The sequence below is a fragment of the Stegostoma tigrinum genome, chromosome 20 (genome assembly GCF_030684315.1).
Source record: "Stegostoma tigrinum isolate sSteTig4 chromosome 20, sSteTig4.hap1, whole genome shotgun sequence".
Classification (NCBI taxonomy): domain Eukaryota; kingdom Metazoa; phylum Chordata; class Chondrichthyes; order Orectolobiformes; family Stegostomatidae; genus Stegostoma; species Stegostoma tigrinum.
The window spans coordinates 6945247-6967314 of record NC_081373.1 but is presented as its reverse complement, the minus strand read 5'-3'; the positions used below and the strand labels follow the sequence as shown (position 1 = coordinate 6967314).

The 22068-nt window shown below is 42.4% G+C and overlaps 1 protein-coding gene across 2 annotated transcripts in view; it reads left to right on the top strand.

The window, feature by feature from the left end:
* The window catches only part of slf2 (SMC5-SMC6 complex localization factor 2), a 123830-nt gene that overhangs the window by 85415 nt on the left and 16347 nt on the right, over positions 1-22068 (top strand). For both annotated transcript variants that reach the window (XM_059652957.1, XM_059652958.1), the window contains exons 6-14: positions 1424-1497; positions 2420-2557; positions 3441-3608; positions 5604-5706; positions 10146-10233; positions 16836-16977; positions 17752-17863; positions 18431-18607; positions 20590-20687. In XM_059652957.1, the coding sequence (XP_059508940.1) occupies positions 1424-1497; positions 2420-2557; positions 3441-3608; positions 5604-5706; positions 10146-10233; positions 16836-16977; positions 17752-17863; positions 18431-18607; positions 20590-20687 (1100 nt within the window). The remainder of the gene's footprint in view (positions 1-1423; positions 1498-2419; positions 2558-3440; positions 3609-5603; positions 5707-10145; positions 10234-16835; positions 16978-17751; positions 17864-18430; positions 18608-20589; positions 20688-22068) is intronic.

Below are 22068 nucleotides of genomic sequence, written 5' to 3'. Positions count from 1 at the left end.
GAGGACAGACAGGTCAAGGGGGCTGGATGAGATTAGTAGGTAGGAAATGGGGGTGCGGCTTGAGGTGGAGGAGGGGGTAGGTGAGAGGAAGAACAGGTTAGGGAGGCGGGGACGAGCTGGGCTGGTTTTGGGATAGGATGGGGAGAGGGAAGATTTTGAAGCTTGCGAAATCCACATTGATACCTTTGGGCTGCAGGGTTCCCAAGCGAAATATGAGTTGCTGTTCCTGCAACCTTCGGGTGGCACCATTGTGGCATTGCAGGACGCCCTTATCTAGGATGGACATGTCGTTTGAGGAATGGGAGAGGGAGTTGAAATGGTTCGTGACTGGGAGGTGCAGCTGTTTATTGCAAACCAAACGTAGGTGTTCTGCAAAGTGGTCCCCTAGCCTCTGCTTGGTTTCCCCGATGTAGAGGAGGCCACAATGGGTACAGCGGATGCAGTATACCACGAGCTTCATAATATTTTGCAATATTTCACAAGCTTCAAAATCTCCCCTCCCCCCACTGCATCCCAAAACCAGCCCAGCTCATCCCCGCCTCCCTAACCTGTTCTTCCTCTCACCTATCCCCCTCCTCCGACCTCAAGCCGCACCCCCATTTCCTACCTCCTAACCTCATCCCGTCCCTTTGACCTGTCCGCCCTCCCTACCTCCCCACTTACACTCACCTTTACTGGCTCCATCCCCGCCTCTTTAACTTGTCTGTCTCCTCTCCACCTATCTTCTCCTCTGTCCATCTTTGATCCGCTACCCCATCTCTCCCTATTTATTTCAGAACCCCCTTCCCCTCCCCCACTTCTGATGAAGGGTCTAGGCCCGAAATGTCAGCTTTCCTGCTCCTTTGATGCTGCTTGGCTTGCTGTGTTCGTTTAGCTCCACACCTTGTTATCTCCAAATGTTAACTCTGGCTTTTCTCTCCGCAGAGCCGCTGTTAAATGCTGCTCAACCCCCTACAAGAGTATTGAGTGTAGATGCTGTTCTTTTCTTGGTGTGCAAGTTTAGACGTAAAAGCCCATGAATGTTTTCTGCATTTCGTAAGCGAGTTGGTTAGAAATATATGTTGGTCAAAGTTTCTAGTTTCCTGCAGTTCATTTCGTTTCACAGGTCTTGGAAGACTTGTACACTGGTCGGCAAGAACTGAAATTGGTAACATGCAGGGGCTGTTGAAGCTGAACCAGCTAAAGCCATTGATTTCAGCACAGCCAAGAAGGGAGAATGGTTTGGCTGTGCTATATTTGACTGCTGAGCGATTGTGACAACTAGAGCACAGGCACTGTGTGAGAAATTTTTTACAAGAAACAACCTCCCTGCCCCCATTGGTCTGGACTGTCAGCTTGCTTGTTTTGCCAGTGTTTAAAATTAAAAGTTTTTAAATTGGTGCTCCCCTTCTGTTTCCTAATGATCATGTCTTTTGAATTTCAGTTCAAAAATAACAAACAGGCAAATTATTCAAACACCTTCGATCGCCTACTTAAAGAGAAACAGCAATCTGAGGGGTGAGTTTACTATCCTGGCTACTTTTGCATTTTTAACTCTCTCCATTTACAACGCAACTGAAGTTTAAGAACCTTCATGAAGCCCAACTTTTTGAGCTCTGGATCCATTTTGATTCCATTTGCAGGAGTGCTTTGGTGGTGATTTTTAATTATATAACTATAATAAATTCAAATTGTTTATAGGCACGTTTTAAGACCCTTGCTCACCTTGTTTGGACCAGAACCCTAATTGTTGTATCTGTACTGTCAGTGCCACCCTTGTGTTAATGTGCTATAAAAGTCTGGGTTACTTAGTTGCAAAGGGGCAAGAGATATGGACATTCTCTTCTCAACCACCTTCCCCCTCAAAAAGACCTGATGAGCTAAGATACACTGAGGAAGAGTATGATATGAGGAGCAGCCTGCACTCATGTGTATTGTGAGACTGTTCTAGCCAGAGCTCGTAAATTACAAGACCAACGTAAGCTTGACATGAAATGATTAGAGACAATAAAATGTGAGGCTGGATGAACACAGCAGGCCAAGCAGCATCTCAGGAGCACAAAAGCTGACGTTTCGGGCCTAGACCCTTCATCAGAGGGTCTAGGCCCGAAACGTCAGCTTTTGTGCTCCTGAGATGCTGCTTGGCCTGCTGTGTTCATCCAGCCTCACATTCTATTATCTTGGATTCTCCAGCATCTGTAGTTCCCATTATCTATGAAATGATTAGGACGGTTTTGGAGTGCAATTCTATGAAAACTTAATTTTGTCAGTGATTTGGTGATTTTTGAATATTTTGTATACATTTTACTGGAGGCATAGTTATGAACCTTTTGATTTTGGTCAGCTGTGAACTTCAAAAACTAATGTAACAAATTAATTTGGACTTGTTAAGAATGTGCCTTTTGGTAGAAAGCTAATTAATCACTTTGCATTTCCTTAGTCTGGGGGAAGCACTCAAGGACCTGAAGAAAAAATTGCAAGAAGAACTTACTGAGGTGCCTGACCTCCACTGTCTGTCTGAGGAAGATGAAGAACAGGTAACAGATGAAGACATGGATCAAATTGCGGAGGAGCACAGGTTGGTGACTAATCATAGAAGCTCCAGTGAGATATAGAGAGAGCAACTTAGGGAGTATAACCCTGAATTCTTGAGAAAAGTTGAGGCCTGCATGTAAAGATTATATATCAGTTGTGGTGTTCCATGTGTTCCCAACCGTCTCCATTCTCTGAGATTGCAAAGACTTCACTTCTAGGCTGCCACTCAGCCAAGGATTCCATCTTTCCCTGGCCTCCATACACCTTTGCTTTTCACATATTCTCACTGGGCAAAATGTCATTTGGGTCTTGGGGCTGGACTGAGATTTCTGGCGAGGAGATTGGTACCCAGAATGGAAAAAAGCCTCTTGATGGAGGCACAAACTACCAGTCTTTCCCCATCTTCGTTCTCCCCCATCTTCCCTTAAATTTGAAGCTGTTTAGAACTAGCCAATAATTGGCCACTTAAGGCCTCAATTGGGCGAAAGTGAGTGGATCACTCTAGCCATTGTACACGCTACATAAAATTTCTGTTAAGTCAGACACGGAGGAGGGGTGGTGACGGGAAGGCCTTCAGTTGGATTTTACAGACAGTCCTGACTATACACCTGGTGGGGTAGCATAGACTCGTGCCCAGTCTCTATTTTGCATCCATAGTCAAATTTTCTTATAGGAAGACAACCAAGTGCTTCAACTTGTACCAAAGCAGAATGAAATGTTTTGCCACTGAAATGAAGCTAAGTCAATTGTTTACTTTTAATGTGATTCTATTCTACTGTCAACAGTTCAGAATCTTCTTTGTGTTCCAGTGAGACACAAGCTCTGTGTTTGCAAATGTTTTTTCTTAAAATATGTTTGTTGGTGTATGTCTTGAAGGCCTTCTGTTGTGTTGAACTGTTCTGTTTCCATTTCCGCGTTGATTGAAGGGCCTTCTTGATCAGGTTCTCTGTAAAATCTGATGGAATACCAGACGTACACCCTGGGGAAAAAATTTTCAATGTGTTACATGCTGGAAAACACTTTCATCAACACAACCTCAGATTGACACAGAGTGAATTGACACCTCAAAATTTTCTGGAAAGGACTCTGATCAGGTGAGGAAACTATATAAATCTTGTTTTACAACTAATGTAAAAATTTGGCCCTTTGAGTTGAATATCTGAAGGGCATTATTTAAAGACGGTGACATCTTCTTCTACCCAAAACTAGCTATAGCAATTGTCCTATTTTTATGCAGTATTTAAAAATTTAGTGTTATGGGATCACAAGTTTTATTGAAACATTCATTTCTAGTTTTCACTGAAATACATTTTGTTTAAAGTCTTGTTAGTCTTTTTGCTGGAAGCTGCACAATTTTAACATTGCTGTGTCTATAATCTGACCTTTGTCTGTCCTTCATTAGATAACAGGCTTCCTTTTAAATATGTTTTAAGGAGGCAGCGGTGTTGTGACTGGATCATTAGTCCGAGGTGAATTATCTGGAGTCATGATCTTGAATCCGAGCACCGTGATAGATGGTGACACTTGAATTCAGCTAATAAATCTGAAATTAGAAGCTAGTCTGATAGCGACCAGGAAACATTGTAAAAATCCATCTGATTCACTCATGTCCTTTTGGGAAGTAAAAAGAAATGCAACGTCTGCATCAGCTGAGGCACCAGACATGATAAGTGTGCACAGCCGTGTCTGTCCAGGAAAGAAACCTGTCCTAATATTGTGCAATAATTATGCAAAACTGGGGGAGCTGTACCACAGACTAGTCAAGAAACAGCCTGACGTAGCCATTCTTGTGGAAAGGCAACTTAGCATGTTGAATATCACTTGGAAGAAAAACTGACTGTGATAAGGGCACAGAATGTATTTTGCATAGAGAATTTCAATGTTCATCACTGAGTGACTTCGTACCACTATCAGTGAAACTGGCAGAGTCCCAGATGATATAGCTACCAGACTGTGTTCTGTGGTAGGTGGTGAGGGAGCCAATTAGAGTGAAAAATTTGACTACCCTCTCCCCTGCAGTCTACCTTCAGCAAATTCATCTGTTCATGACTGTGGGCTGGCCATTCCCCCTGATACTGCTGTTGTAGAGGCAAAGTCCCACCTTCATCATGAAGACAATTCCAAATTGGGCACCAAGAAGGCACTGTAGGCCATTAGGAGCAGCAGAATTATATTCAAGCAAACCTGCTTCCATGTGTTGCAGTTCAGTACAGCCACCCAAACCAGGAAACCAACCCTGATTCAATGAAGTGTGTTGGAGGGCACACCGGAAACAGCATGAGGCCTACCGAAATAAAACATGCAGTGTTGTGCTGAAGCTACAGTGCAGGACCTCTTGCCCGACAAACAACTAGCGATATCTCAGTCACGACATCTCAACCACCGCATCAGATCTAATCTTTGCAGTCCTGCCACATCCACTCATGAGTAGTACTGGACAGTTAACCATCTAACAGCAGACCTGAGCTTGACAAATATCCCCAACTTCAGTTATTGGAGAGTCCAACACATTTGTGCAAAAAGTCAACACTGATGTACTTCAACCACCTTTAGCCAGAAGTGACAAGTGTGCAATCCATCTTCGCCCCCTCCACAGACACCAGCCTTCAGATAATTTGACTCAATCCACATGTTAAAAAGCACCTGAAGGCATCTTGGGCACTGAGGGCATTCTGACAATAATATTGAAGACTTGTGATTTGAAACTTGCTGTGCCTCTAGCCAAGCTGTTCCAGAACAGATACAACGCTGACATCTGCCCAACAATGTGGGAAAAATACCCAGTCGTATCCTGTCCATAAAAGTAGAACAAATTCAACCTGGTCAATTACCACTCAGTCAGTTTATTCTGAGTCATTAGTAGAGTGATAGAAGGGGTAATCATTAGTGCTAATGAGCAGCAGTTGCTTAACAATAGTCTTCTGATTAATATTATGCTTCATACTCAGAAAAAGCTGGACAACGTTCAGGCTTAGGTTAAAAAGTAGCAAATAATATTCATACCTTGCCAATAACTTTGAGCATTCTTATGAATGTGAACTTATTTATATTGAATCAAGATGCTAATGGTATTTTCTTTTGTTTTTCAGTTCTGGAAGCAGCCAGCAAGTATTTTTATTCACCAACGGGATCATAAGCCAAACTTACCAATCATCACCATGTCCGCAGTCAGTTTTAAAGTTCTTATTTAAGGTGAGGATAGACATTGTTGCACGTGGTTGTTACTGGTTGCAGATGTTTGGTCTATTGTCACCGTTTTTACCAGTACCAGTTCTGACTAGAACTGCTTTGCTGTTTTGTAATACTACTAGTTTGCACAGTTTTTAAACTTTTTTTATTTTTGCTTCGAAGGACAGTTGTCTGGAAGTCTGGTTTATGATGCAGAGTGATACCAACAGCATGGGTTCAACTCCTGCACCATCTGAGGTTGCCATGAAGGACTCAACCTTTCCCCTTGTCCGAGGCATGGTGACCCTCAGGTTAAATACCCACCAGCCGTCTCTTCTGTGAGCATCCTGTGGGATGATGGCAACTTTACTTGAATGATCTTGTGAATCCTCCTCTCAGTCTAAGTCACCCTTGACACTGGATTAGCTCTCGTCACCTTTTTGAATGTCTGTCTGTTTGCTTGCAGACAGCCTTGTCAATCCATATCATGGATGATTACATTAATGACATGACTTTGATAGAAACCCTGGCCGATCTGTGACGATGCCTTGCCTTTAACTGGAGCCTCCCTTCCGTGGCAATACCTTTCATTATTTTGCCCATCCAGACCATTACAGTTGTAGTGTAGCTTCTGCAACCAAACCTCAGTTTGCATTGTCCCATCATCTCACCTTACTGTGCCCCTCAGACCTGACTTTCTCTGTTGTTACCCCAACACGGATTTTGTCAGTTTTCAGCTCTTATTCTCCATATAAATACCCGAAACCCCTCTTTATGGACACCTTTGCTCTCGCCGTTCCATGTTATGCTGCCCAGTGGTATAAATCAGAAAGATTATCATGCAGCAATTCTCCAAGGCTCCTTGGACCACGGTTTCCCACCTGTGACCTCTACTATCTACTGGTACGATGTCACTGATTCTTACTGCGCCACTTATTGCACGTTGCCTGCTGAGCCACTTATCGTCCCTAATGTGTTATATATCCTCATTCCTTCAGTGTCACTGGGTTAAGACCCTGGAACTTTCTCCCCAACACATCGTGGGTCTGCCTATACCACATGGACTGCAGTGGTTCATGCGGCAGCTCACCACCACCTTCTCAAGGGCATCTTGGGAGGGCAGTAAATGCTAGCCCAGACAGCAACACACATTCACGAATGAACAAAAAGGAAGATGTTGACTGTGCTCCCTGCTCCTTCTGACTATCCTGCCAATAATTCTCGGTGTCTCTACCTCACTTTCCTCCTCTAAGATATTCCTGAAAGTTTATCTCTTTGACCAAAATTTTTGATCATTATTGTCAAATCTGGATGTGAGTTTGCTCGCTGAGCTGGAAGGTTAGTTTTCAGACGTTTTGTCACCATTCTAGGTAACATCATCAGTGAGCCTCCGATGAAGCTTCACCGGAGGCTCACTGATGATGTTACCTAGAATGGTGATGAAACGTCTGAAAACTAACCTTCCAGCTCAGCGAGCAAACTCTCATCCAGAACCTCAACCTGAGCTACAAATCTTCTCAAAACTCATTGTCAAATCTCTTCCTCAGACTTGGTGTCATAATGTTTTTTTTAAACTGCTCCCGTAAAATGCTTTTGGGAACATTTATTAGACTTGAGGTTCTTGATAAATATAAGCTTTGTCGGGATCTGCTCCAATTTGGGATAACGTGTATGCAGCAGCGTTTTAGATTGTTGTTGTGTTTGTAGAAGTGGAAGGACAAGAAGAATAATAAAGGTAAGGTAAAGCTCCTTACAGTGGGCAAGATTGAAATTTGTTCTTTTTTTTTAACATGATAGACTTTTCTAATTTGCTCATGACATGAGGGTGTTGTTGGCAAGGTCAACATTTTTTGTCCATCCATAATTGTTCAGAGTCAAAACACTGTGGGCCTGGAGTTGCAGATCAGGTAAGAATGGCAGATTTCTACCCTAAAGGACAGTTGCAAACCAAATGAGATTTTGTGACTTCAATGATTGTTTGGTTGTCATTAGGTCAGCTTTTTATGGAATTCAAATTGTACAGTCTGCTACAGTGGGTTTCCAACCTGTGCGCCCAGAACATTAGTCTGAGATTCTAGCTTCAAGGGCCTCAAGGCCCTCCGCTTCTTCCTGTCCCGCAGGCCCGACCAGTCCCCCTCCAACGACACCCTCATCCGCCTAGCTGAACTCGTCCTCACACTCAACAACTTCTCTTTCAATTCCTCCCACTTCCTACAGACTAAGGGGGTGGCCATGGGCACCCGCATGGGCCCCAGCTATGCCTGCCTCTTTGTAGGTTACGTGGAACAGTCCCTCTTCCGCACCTACACAGGCCCCAAACCCCACCTCTTCTTCCGGTACATTGATGACTGTATCGGCGCCACCTCTTGCTCCCCAGAGGAGCTCAAACGGTTCATCCACTTCACCAACACCTTCCACCCCAACCTTCAGTTCACCTGGGCCATCTCCAGCACATCCCTCACCTTCCTGGACCTCTCAGTCTCCATCTCAGGCAACCAGCTTGTAACTGATGTCCATTTCAAGCCCACTGACTCCCACAGCTACCTAGAATACACCTCCTCCCACCCACCCTCCGTCGCATCTGCTCCCACGACAAGACATTCCACTCCCGCACACCCCAGATGTCCAAGTTCTTCAAGGACCGCAACTTTCCCCCCACAGTGATCGAGAACGCCCTTGACCGCGTCTTCCGTATTTCCCGCAACACATCCCTCACACCCCGCCCCCGCCACAACCGCCCAAAGAGGATCCCCCTCGTTCTCACACACCACCCCACCAACCTCCGGATACAACGCATCATCCTCCGACACTTCCGCCATTTACAATCCGACCCCACCACCCAAGACATTTTTCCATCCCCACCCCTGTCTGCTTTCCGGAGAGACCACTCTCTCCGTGACTCCCTTGTTCGCTCCACACTGCCCTCCAACCCCACCACACCCGGCACCTTCTCCTGCAACCGCAGGAAATGCTACACTTGCCCCCACACCTCCTCCCTCACCCCTATCCCAGGCCCCAAGATGACATTCCACATTAAGCAGAGGTTCACCTGCACATCTGCCAATGTGGTATACTGCATCCACTCTACCCGGTGTGGCTCCCTCTACATTGGGGAAACCAAGCGGAGGCTTGGAGACCGCTTTGCAGAACACCTCCGCTCAGTTCGCAACAAACAACTGCACCTCCCAGTCGCAAACCATTTCCACTCCCCCTCCCATTCTCTAGATGACATGTCCATCATGGGCCTCCTGCACTGCCACAATGATGCCACCCGAAGGTTGCAGGAACAGCAACTCATATTCCGCCTGGGAACCCTGCAGCCATATGGTATCAATGTGGACTTCACTAGTTTCAAAATCTCCCCTTCCCCTACTGCATCCCTAAACCAGCCCAGTTCGTCCCCTCCCCCCACTGCACCACACAACCAGCCCAGCTCTTCTCCCCCACCCACTGCATCCCAAAACCAGTCCAACCTGTCTCTGCCTCCCTAACCGGTTCTTCCTCTCACCCATCCCTTCCTCCCACCCCAAGCCGCACCCCCATTTTCTACCTACTAACCTCATCCCACCTCCTTGACCTGTCCGTCTTCCCTGGACTGACCTATCCCCTCCCTACCTCCCCACCTACACCCTCTCCACCTATCTTCTTTACTCTCCATCTTCGGTCCGCCTCCCCCTCTCTCCCTATTTATTCCAGAGCCCTCTCCCCATCCCCCTCTCTGATGAAGGGTCTAGGCCCGAAACGTCAGCGCTTGTGCTCCTGAGATGCTGCTGGGCCTGCTGTGTTCATCCAGCCTCACATTTTATCATCTTGAGATTCTAGCTTAGTTGTTAGTGACAGTAGCACTCTGTCGCTGCCTTCCCTTGTTATGGTGCAGTCTGCTAATGTATCTTCTATAGCTGAAGAGAAGAAACTTGCTTTTGTGTAGTGCTTTACACATGCAGTTGCAAGTACACTAGTGTATTTATGTCAACTCCTGTTCCACCAATGCCTTACTTTTAACATTTTTATCATCTGGACCTCAGTGCAGCCAGTCTGTAAAAGGTGCTTTAGACTTAGCACTCCCAGTTTCTCTGTTTTTGTCTGGTGGGCTTTCTGTACGTGCTCCTGTCCCTTTAGCTAAAACTCCAACCTTCAGCCCAAACTTGTACTTTCTTAACCGCACCCTCTCTCAAACTCCCAGTCCTCCTTTCGAATCCTCCTTAAAACTGACTTCTGCCTAATCTTTGGGCTACCTATCCTGATCTGAATTTTTAAATCACCATTGACTTTTGTCTGAGCTCTTGATCACCTAAGTTGTTCAGCTACTTCAATTATTCAATTAAAAAGCACCAGATGGAGTGTAAATTGATATTGGAGTAATTAATTTACTACCACAACAATTCCCTTGAGCTGACATGCTTTGGCAATGCCGGTATAGCTCTGCCTCGTAAATAACAGGTGAAATCTCCTTTGTTTTGCAGATGATGTCTATTCATTCAGACTACATTGCTTCAATGCACATTTTCAAAACACTTTGGGATATCTGCACTAGTGCTGCTAATAGAGTAGGTTAGTATGCAACAACCTTTTGGAAAATTCAACTTCATAAACTTCCCACCAGTTTTTATGCTTTCCGTCAAAGATGAAACACGGGCACTGGTATCTTTGTGGGGTGGGTCAGAGTCGCAGGGTAAGTACTGCAGATTTCAGTGAAACCAAGCTCTGATTTTTATGATACTGACCTACGCCTTTTTTGTATAATTTCTCTCTTTATGTTTGGGCTGTACAATTGATCTTGAAACCAAACAGATTAAATTTGCATTACTTTTGCTCCTGCTTTGAATTTAAAAGAAGGTAGGGTGAGTGTTCGAAACAACAAATCAAAGAAATGGAATTTATCTGCATGTCTCTGATGAAGAGCTGGTACTGACACTAAGAGCTGTCTTGCTGACTCCTGTCCTGTCCTGCCCTGTCATCCTCCACAGTTGTTTTGAGTACATGTTCCCACAGAGGTGACTTATATTAACCTGAGTTATTTGTCTAACCGGAAATTCCCATGAGTCACTGGATAATTTCCATTTCTTCCCATTCTTCACCTCAGGACTTTATACCAGGCAAAAATAAACTGAATCAGAGAGTGATCAGGAGGGTTGTCACTTCAGCTGGTTTCAAAATGCACTTTTTACATCATCAGAAACTGATAATTGTTTTGCAACTAATTGAAATAATTAATTCTGATTTGGGTTTCCTTTGGGCTATGTTCTTTCCTAAAGAAAATTAAGTTTCTTGTCGAACAAAAGGTACTTGAGAGCATGAAAAAAATCTACTATCTAACAACGGTGATATTTTACTAAGGTTCTGGGGAAGCTGAAAGGTCTTCAGGTGGACAAATCCACAACAAATGGATTACATGCTGGAATTCTGAAGGAAATAGCTAAGGAGCTTGTGGAGGCATTGGTGATCGTTTGGGAAAATGTCTTATGTAACACACCTGTTTAAGAAGGGAGGGAGGCAGATATAGACCAATTCGCCCAACCTCGGTTGTTAAGATTTGGAAGTGTGTGGTAAAATGGGCAGAGTCGTCATGGCTTTGTCAAGGGGAGGTCATGCCTGACAGTTGTGTTAGAATTCTTTGAGGAGGTAACGAGCAAGTTAGACAAAAGAGAGCCAAAGCACGTGATTGATTTGGATTTCCAGAAGGCCTTTGGCAAGGTGCAGACCAGCAGACTGCTGAATAAGATGAGACCATTATGTTGGGGGCAAAGTACTGGTGCGGGTGGAGGATTGGCTGACTGACAGAAGGCAGAGAGTAGGGATAAAGGGGTCATTTTGAGGATGGCAGCTGGTGACTATTGGAGCTCTGCAGGGTTCAGTGTTGGGTTCACAATTATTTATGTTAAATATTAACAATCTGGACGAAAGAACTCTGGCATTGTTGTCAGCAGACCTTATAACACAAAAATAGGTGGAGGGGTAGGTAGTGTTGAACATGGGGAAGCTGCGGAAGGACTTGGACAGGCTCAGAGAGTGGGAAAAGAAGTGGTGGATGGAATACAATGTGGTAAAGTGTGAGGTTATGTACTTTGGTCAGAAGAATGGGAAGCATAGACTATTTTCTCAATGCGGAAAGGCTTTGAAAACCTGAAACACAAAGGGACTTGGGAATTCCAGTTCAGGATTCTCTTAAGGTTAACATGCTGATTTATTTGGCTGTTAGTAAGGAAACTGCAATGTTAGCATTCATTTTTAAAGGGGCTAGAATAGAACAGCAGGAATGCACTTCTGAGGCTATATAAGGCTCTGGTCAGACCGCATTTGGAATGTTGTGAGCAGTTTTGGGCCCTGTATCTAAGAAAGGACAAGCTGGTCTTGGCGAGGGTGCAGATCCCAGGGATGAAGAGCTTTTAATTAAGGAGCGGGTAAGGACTCTGGGACTGTACTCGGTGGATTTTAGAAGGATGGGGCTGGGGCAATCAGATTGAAATTTACAGAATACCGAGAGGCCCGGATAGTGTGGACATAGAGAAGATGTTTCTAGGAATGGGAAAGAGAGTAGGACCAAAGGGCACAGTCTACAAGTGAAAGGGCAGTTAGTCTGTGAAACTCATTGCCATGGAAGGCCAAGTGTTGAGTGGATTTAACAGCTAGTAGGTTCTTGATTGGTAGTGTGATCAAGAGCTACAGAGAGAAGTCGGGACAATGGTTTTGAGAAAAACATCAGCTATGGTCGAAAAGTGTAGCAGACTCAATAGACTGAATAGCTTAACTGTGTTCCTCTATCTTGTGGTCTTACACATGGTATGATTGCTAGGTGTTTTCCCCCAGTAAATCCATACAGAAAATTTAATGAAACCAACTAGTAAAGACTTCGCTCAAGCAGAGGAGTCAAGAATAAGAGGTCATGAGAATTGAAATTTTATCCTGGAAGGATGAATTTATACTTTCCCATAGGTTGCCAGTAAATCATCAGTAATTGAGAGTTTTAAGTTATGGAGCATGATGGAGTTGCCATGGCTAAGTTTACGGTAAAGTAGCCTCAATTTGCCAAGGATCTTCATTCCTAACTGCTGAAGACTGTGTCACCATCCCAGTAGTTTGGTTAAAGCTGTTGAAGGTTCTAATTCTGGAAATTTGCAGACTGTATCTGTCCCTAATAATGTTTAAACTTAGCCAAAGCTTCTACTCTGTTTTGTTCCTTGGAGTCGGAGCCTCTCTTTATTACTTTCACCTTCTCATCAGGGTGTGATTCATCCTTGTCAACTCTGTACCTGAGGTATGTTAACTTGTTTTCCTGGAACACACTGTTCCATTTTAGCCAGCTGCCAGCCTTAACGAAACTGCTGCAAGACCTCCTCCAGTCTGTCCACATGTTCCTGTGCAGTCGCTCCTGAGATTAAAACCTCATCCTGATAGAGTGGCATTCCTTGGAGGAGGTTTTCCATTACCCTTTAAAAGATGACACCAGCCAAAGATGTTCCAAGGGCAAGCGAGTGTACCCGTACAGTCCTTTGAGTATTTATACTAATTTTCTTCCTGAGTGACACCTCAAGGTCCAGTTGGAGGTAGACATGACTCCTATTCCATTTAGAAAATGTGAACCCCGAACTGGTTTTCATACACTGTGCCACACCTCGAAGACCTGTATCTAAGTGGGAAATTCTGACTGTCAACTCCATAATCCCCACAGACACAGACCAAGTTGTTCAGGTTTTACAACTGGGAGAATTGGTGCAGCATGTTCAGCAAATTGCGTATGATTCCCAGTTTCTTCAAATGTTCCAGTGTAGCCTCTACTTTGTCGCAAATGGAACCAGTCATTCCTTGAAGTGTTCAGATCAGGTATTAGAGTCTACATAAGTCTTGATCCTGGTGCCTTCTATCTTTCCGACTCCTGCTTGAAACACTTCTGGATATTTGCCAATGATGTCATATGATTGCCAACACTTGTTTAAAATTCTGCTGCCGATCCAGGCAGAGATATTGTGTAACCGATCCCTCCCCAAAAGATTGGGACCAATAAGGGGAGTCAGACTGACCCCTGTTGCTATGCAAACAGGGTTACAGTATCCCAATAATATGTAAGGGCTCCCCAGTACGTGCAATCAATCTAGTGCAGCATGAACGTTTTTGCTCCTCACTGTATTATGGAGAAACTTCCTGTCCATTTCAGGAACTTTATGGCTTCCGACTTGCATTGATCTTTCTTGGCAACCGGTGGAAGGTCTGTGTATTATCCGCTGGGGACAGGACCATCTGTGGGCCCCTGAAGCTTCAATGTTTTTGTGGGAAAGGGCCAGACCTGTGGCTTTCTTGGGATCCAGATCTGGTTTGGTTAGTAACTTCCTTTGGGCCATGGTATTATTAATTTCACAAACTTAGCAAACCATTAACATTTCCTGAAGTGCTGACGCATAATCAACGTTGCACCAATTTCCACAGTCTTGTCAAAAATTCAGTACCTCATTCCCCAGGTAGTCTATTTGCCATCTTAAACCTGCAACACTGCAATATAAGGGATGGTTTGAAGTCATAGAGGTCTTCCACCATATCTATCAGTCATCAAAAGATTTTGACTTGGGTCGTTGGGTATATTAAACTCTCTGATGCTGAAAGTTGGAGACCCACAAGTGGTCAGAAGGGTGACTTTTTGTCAACAATCCCCTTCTGTTAGGACCATTCCATCACACCTCCATCATAAGGTTCTTGTTTCCTAAACAGTGGCAATTTTGATAATTCCCTGTCACAGTCTTACCATGTTCATTGAAAGGCACGGGTTCTAAAATTTTTATTTACTCCTGTCGCCTATGTAATAACTCGGGAAGCCTGACTGGAAAAGAACATTGTTTCTTATTGAACACCAAACTAGTGACTACTCATCACATACATAGGCTAGTCCTAGCCTGAGACAGACAGCTCTGCAGCTGCTTCAGGTTTTTGTATTATTATTTGGGTCTACTTTATTTTCTAATCCGCCTATCCTATTCCAGTGTAACTGGAGCCCAGGCTGTTGGCTCAGAGGTAGGGATGCTATGACAGAAGACCCTCCTGGTTCTGAAGTGGATATTTTCTAATTCACCTGTTCAGTGATGTTATTACACACTTCTGGAGCAGGTAGAACTTGAACCCAGGTCTCCCAGCCCAGGGGTAGCACAGGCTACCACTATGCCACAAAAAGTGATGAGTTCCAACTGGCTAAGCCGTTGCAAGTTACCAAGAGAATTCATACTCAACAAGCTCCTCAAAGAGATTTGTCATTCCCCATGGGCCTTGTAATGGTTATCACTACTAATTCATATAAAACCATAATACATAGGAGCAGAATAAGGCCATTTGGCCCATTGAGTCTACTCCACCATGGGATCATGGCTGCTGTTTCTCCATCCCATTCTTCTGTCTTCTGTCCGTAATCCTTGATTCCCTTTCCTAATCAAAAATCTTGTCTTTCTCTGACTTAAAGAAACTCAAAGCTTGGTATCCACAGCCTTCTCTGGCAGTGAGTTCCACACTTAACCACCCTCTGACTGAAGGAATTCCTTCTCACCTCAATTCTAAAGGGTCATTCCCTTCATTCTGACGCTGAGCCCTCGGTTAGTAGTCTCTCCTGCTACGGAAATCTCATTGTCCACTCTATCCAGGCCTGCCACTATTCTGTAAGTTTCAATTAGATCCCCCCTCATCTTTCTAAACTCCATCGAGTATAGACCCAGAGCTGTCAACCACTCCTGTGACAAGTCCTTCATCCTAGAATCATTCCTTTAAACATCTTGTGGACTCCTTGAATGACTGCACATCCTTTCCTAAATATGAGGCCCAAAACTACTATCAGTATTTCGAATGTACATTTATAATTGCTCAGCATGGCTCGGTCTGTATCTGAAAAACTGTCTTACTTGCTCTATAATTACTTGAACCATGTACCCAAATATTTTTAGTAGAACTTCAATCTTGGGCTTGTTTCTGTAGCTTGAAAGATGACACATGCCATCTGTAAGGGCTGCCCATGTTTGAAAGACGCAAAATAGCCAACAAAAGTTAAATAGAACTAAACTGCCTGCTCTAACATTTGATTGAAACATAATGGTACCTTTTGAACAGGGCCACTCCAAGGTGAACAGGAGGCTCTACACAAACAACTATCCAAGAAAGTTTGATAAGAGGATGAGGAGTTCATTAAATTACGACAAGTGATTGATTCCAACCTCATTAATGAAAGAATGTTGTTCTGTTTGGTGAACAGCACCAGTTAGAGCAAGGGGTGTAGATCTCAGTCCATGAGGTGGTCTAACTCATTAAGCAGCTATGAAAACAGCAGCTAAAGTTGTTTTGTAGTAATCAGTTGTTTCTTTGAAATTCGCAATATTAAGAAAAAGATTCATCAAATAATCATAGATTTCAACATAATTATGGATACACATATAACCAAAGTATAATAAAGCATTTGGGGAAAAACATTTAAACCTAGATGTGAAAGTTAATTAGTCTCAGGAAATGCTTTCCTATCCCTAAAAAGATGCCTGGCTTGTATTGAACAAAATGGATTGTTTGCAACTTAGTTAAAGAGAACAACTATATAATGAGAAATTAATACTATGAATCTTAGCAGGTAGTTAAAACCAACTGTCTTTTGAGCTTTTTAAATATATAAAATTGGGGCAGTGGAAAATATAAGAGGAACAACAGAATGTAATAGAGCGCGTACATGGAATACAATGAGTAACAGAATTCAAGCAGCCCTTAGAGGTAAGCAAGTCTGGGATACACCTGAAGTAACCTTGCATTCTATTAACTCAAATTCCATAGAAAGATCCCAAATCTTGGAGATTACAATGTCTGTTAAACAATTTTGGGTGTAGGGAATAAGGGGGAAGGTCACAGTGTTCACACTGTATGTGATTATTGTAAGAGAAAGTATATAAAAATGCTGTATTTCTCAGTAAAAATCAGATTGTGTCATTGTTCTCTCTTCTGATCTGGGCCACAGATTAAGAGCACGACTGGGTTTCATGTCAAGGCCAGATCTGAGAAAGATCTTTGGCCCCCACCCTGCATTAACCGGTTGTTACTTGAATAAAGTCTGCTACTTTCCTGAATCCTGCCTGCCTCCTGAGTCTTTGACCCTCGTTGGGCAGTACGCTCCTGCACATTCTAACAGTATCTTTCTAATTTGTTAGTCAAGGGTAACAGAAGTAAATTCAAGGTTTGGACTCCAAGTCTCAAAGACATAGTTGCAGTCTTTCTCAACTTAGGAGCACAGTTTGGCACTTTATTTCCATTGAAGCACCTTCAACCAGACTTCACTGAAGAAGATATATTGTAAGTTAACATTCTATTCATATGTGAGTGATTTATTTATTTTAAAAGACTTTGATTTTCTTTATAAACCTCATCTCTTTATAATTCTGTTCTGTTTCCTCCATCTTTCCTGAGGTTTTTCATATGTGGATGTTTGAAATAGCAGATGGTCTTTGGCTATCATGAGCTGACATGGGAGACGAGCTAAGGCCTGGGGAAGATCTGTGTAATTAATATGTCATTAACATTAATATAATGTAAAATAAGGGGCAGCACGGTGGCTCGGTGGTTAGCACTGTAGCCTCACAGTGCCAGGGGCCCAGGTTCGATTCCAGCCTTGGGTAACTGTCCGTGTGGAGTTTGCACATTCTCCCTGTGTCTGCGTGGGTTTCCTCCGGGTGCTCTGGTTTCCTCCCACAGTCCAAAAATGTGCAGGCTAGGTGGGTTGGCTCTGCTAAATTGCCCGTAGTGTTCGGGGATGTGTGGGTTATAGGGGAATGGGTCTGGGTGGGATGCTCCAAGGAGCGGTGTGGACTTGTTGGGCCGAAGGGCCTGTTTCCACACTGTAGGGAATCTAATTTAATCTAATTTTATAGAATAACAAAGCAGCCTTGAGGGGCTGAATGGCCCACCCTTACTTATATTTCTGTTCTTGTGTAACCTTTATAGCAATCCACATGGGCCATTTGTTGCAGAAAACCATAGGAAAGTAAAAGTTTTAGATGGTGTTAAATTTTAAATGTGTAAATGTTATTGGACCAGTAATTTAAAATTGTAGAATTTTACTGATTCTAGGTCTGGTCTGCAAAATAATAAGGAAAATTATCCAGAGGATAGTGCGCCAGCCTCCCAGAGAGATCCCATCTTCGGTTTTCTGCCAGAATTTGGCATAAAGAATGTTATTAAGGTATACCTGCCTCATAATTCATGTTCATTATACTAACGGTAAATGTCTGTTCTCATTAAGGGTTACTGTGTTTCAGTGGCACTCATTAGATTCATTTCCTGTTGCATTGCAGTAACATCAGTCCGTGCTAATATTTTCCCACAAGATTATTTTTAAGAAAATATTCCTTAATAAGGGATGTCTGTCTAGTTTTCTCCCTTCCCCTAGGGAGAAGGCATCTGTAGTGACTGTGTAGTTTTGAGACTTTAAACACAGGCAAGTTGAACTTGTATTGAAGTATTTGAATAAAGAATGTGAGAAAAGAAACAAAAAACTGTTGGGGCTATATCTTCAAGTTAGTTTCTGTGTAATCATAAACTGATTTGAGGTGAAACCAGGATCTTGAGGGCAGGATCACAAGTTAGGGATTTGTTGTTCATTATTTGATCATGGATAATTTGCTTAAAGAGAATGTTAATTTGGAAACTGAAGTCAAGAAGTTGTCTTCTGGCAGTTTAACATCTGTCATACTTCATTGAGTTTGCTGTTCTTTCAAATGGCCTGTCTGCTTTTCTTTAATTCCATTAGTTTCTACAGTTTTGTACTTCGATTTGCCCTGAAGCATATTCTGATCAAGAATTAGCATTGCTGATAAGCTTACTGGGCAGAATCAGTCTTGAACGAGAGCTACAGCTGACCCCTTTAAAAGACTTTCAGTGTTTACTGGACAGACTCTTGAACAACATTAGACAGTGGAACATAAAGGTAAGAATTGCTTTAAATGATGTGCTTTAATAGTATGCATGAAGGTAAGTAACGTTGTTAATGCAAGAATGATCGAGTAAAGAAATATTGTTACTGGGTTGCATCATGTTCATATACTCCAAGGAATTAATTCTGCCTGAGAATTAATTATTTCTTAGTGATAACCTTAGGAAAACATCCCTCATATTCTCAAGTGATTTTTCTTTTGTACTGTTCAGTGGTGCAAGGGTGGTGTCATATCACTTCCTAGCTGGTGTTAATTGTTCACAATCTGAATTCGGCTTAATGTGGAACTGGATTATTGATGCTTGGCACGATTTTGTGCAGGTTTCTTCCAGCTCTCTCAGGAAGAAAAGCAGCCTTCAGTTTAACCTGAAAAGTTGGGACTTCCATCTTATTACTTTTCAGATAGTTGTTTCTGCCACAAGCCTGTGAATGCATGTGTTTGCTGCCTGTTCCTTCTGTGCATATTGTCTTCCTTAATTTTATTTATTAGTGCATTTTAAAAAAAATTCTGCCTCGCACAAGTTCAGATTAATTGGCTATCCATTGACTGAAACTTATGCTGTATTGCTGGGGAACAAGTTAGAAAGTATGGTTAAAAACCGATGCTGTAAATCTGAAATGCAAACAGAAATTGTTCGAAAAGCTCAGCAAGTCTGGAGGATTTGTGGAGAGAAATCGGAGTTAGCGTTTCTGGTCCAGTGACACTTCCTCAATGGAGGAGTTTGAAAGTGTGATGATGCTTATTTGAGTAAACTTATGGCCTTTAAATTCCCAATATTACATTGACTATGGAAGTTATGACTATATACTATGTTTACATATAAATATAGACAAGGTTTTAATGTGAAGCTGTTTGAAAACTGAAACATTGTTCATTTCATATTTTTTAGTGCTTGAGGGACAGGGCAGAAACTCTGGTAAGGCACAAGCTTAGAGTGAGCACTCAAAACCTCACTGCATAAAACTGTTCTTAGCATCAAAGATTTCTGTAGTATCATTGCTAGGGGAAGATTTTTCAGTGGATGTGCTTTTCTGGACTTGTCTGTTCTGGGTAATATGGCTCTAGTGGTGAATATTACTTGAAATGTTTGAAATGGGATTAGAACCAGAATGGTTAAGGCTATGCTGAACCTCAGTTATATTTTGTGTATTACACTGGGTTTTTTAAACTGTCTGAAAGTTTTACAATGTTGCCCTGTGATGTAGATGAGATGACAGTCCCTAGGATATTGTTCTCATTGAGTCATTGGTGAGTTACCATCAAATTTTTATGTAAACAGAATAAAAAAACTTGATACCAACATTGCTTGCTTAACTATACACTGCTTCTAGGTAATTAAATATTAATTGTAATGCTAACATCTTTCATCTCTGTCACAGCCAATTGATCATTAGTCTGTTGTCATAATCAAAACCCTGTGACTATACACTACCATCCCTGTAAAATGTATTTCATCAACTGCTCAGCATGTGTGCCCGGAAGTGTCTAGAAGCAGGAAACCTCAAGGAGATGTAAAGATAAACTAACACCTCGAAGCTGCTGTTACGCAGTTAACTGCCTGGAAAGCATTAAATTTATACATGTAATCTCTAAGTAGTCCATTATAGATTTGCTGTAAATATTTTTAATATTTTGTGGCCCAAGTTATATTGAAATAACTTGAATTATTTAATATATGGAAGGATTCTCTTCTCCTCTCCCTTCATCATAAGCATACATATCACATTTTCCTAGTGGCTGTTAGTTCTGAAGAAGAGTCACTGGACTCAATGTTAATTCTATTTTATTTCCACAGATAGTGCCAGACTTACCAAGTTTCTCCAGAAACTTCTTTTTATTTGTGTTAGGAACAGTTTTCTGTTTTTGGGTTATGTTTGTAAGAGAGCTAGAGATTTTAAGTTAATCAAAATGACTCATGTTTTTAAGTTGAGTACGTTTGCATGTGGTTTTGACAAGCTATCTTGTTTTTGAACAGATGAGCGAGCTCTGCATGATTCTAAGTGACTTATCAGAGCATCATCATAATCTTTTGTACCTGGTTCAACAGCTGCCAGATTTCTCGACACGAGGAAGGTAATGTATGGTGCAGCTTGAGGCTAATTGCAAATGGTAGTGTTTCTTAATGACAACTAGAGTCTGTCTCCTCCTCAACACATCAGCTCCTAGGAGAAAGCAAATGGAACCAGTCAGATCCAAGAACCACGTCTGTTGTATATTGCAGATGTTCCAAAATCTTTTATCTTGCGCTCATCAGGACAATTGCAAGAATGCCAAATTTCAAACGTTTGCAATAAATTACATGACAGAAGAAAAGTGTGTTCTTTCGTTCACGAAAAGTCAAGAATGATAGGCTCCCTGAGCGCTCTGATGTAGTGTACATTATGATTATTTGAACTCTGTTTTATCCTGATGAATGTAAGTAGAAAATGTTTGGCAACATATCTCCCAAGTATTCAAGTTTTGTACTACCATGTCTGTTGTGTTATTTCTGACTGCTGCATGCTTTTAGAGCAGTCAAACTTCCTGACTTTGTGGCGTGCAGATGCCACAACAGATAGGAACAGAAATGGGCTGTTTAACTCCTTGACCCTATCCAATTACTACTTAATATGATTCTGTCTTGATGTGTATTTTATTTTCTTCAACCACCTTTGTTCCATATCTTCAAGATCTCTCAACTCAGTGTAGGAGGCCCTCGATTTGAATGTGGTCCCGTATGGAGGTTCAGCCTTTTAGACCTGATGTAGAAAGATTTCCTATACTTACGAACAGTTGCTTGACATTGTCCTGCATTGTGCTCCAACTTGGGTACAAGTTGACTTCTGAAAGCAGTCCAGAACAGAAACCTTTCACAACCAGGACACTGTCTGTGTTTGAAAAACTTCAACACTTCCTGCACTTGTAGGCTTCTGAAAAATTGTAGCAAAATGCATAATGATGATGAGCTGCCAGATTGCTGGGTTACTTCCTCGTCAGGCCAACATGATCAATGAAGGGGCTTCAGAAATGAACATCATCTTAATAATTGACTTCCTGCGGCTCAGAGCCATCTGCAAATTCTCGTAGCACTGTTTTTTGGTACCTGAATGAATTTTTCATAAATATCAGAGCAGCTTTATCTTGGTGTTGTACAATGTGCAGGCATGTTTTCCTTCGTTTAGAATGTAGTTTTGGTTGGATTTTTTTTGGATAAATTGGCATAGTCTTAAAGAGGAACATTTTAACTATCTTTAACCTACCTTTGAAATTAAGTCTGGGAATTTGAACAAGAAGTCTAATTTATATTCATTACTCTAAACTGCGTCTCAATGTAGGTTTTGAAACTCAGAACTATGGCAAAGGGTCTAAGATGGTGTATACAACAAGTGTTACTTTGCATCAAATGTCAGTTTTGCTACCAACAATGAGATTCTTACTTGTTTTCTTTTTTCTCACTAAATGCTGATCTATTTTT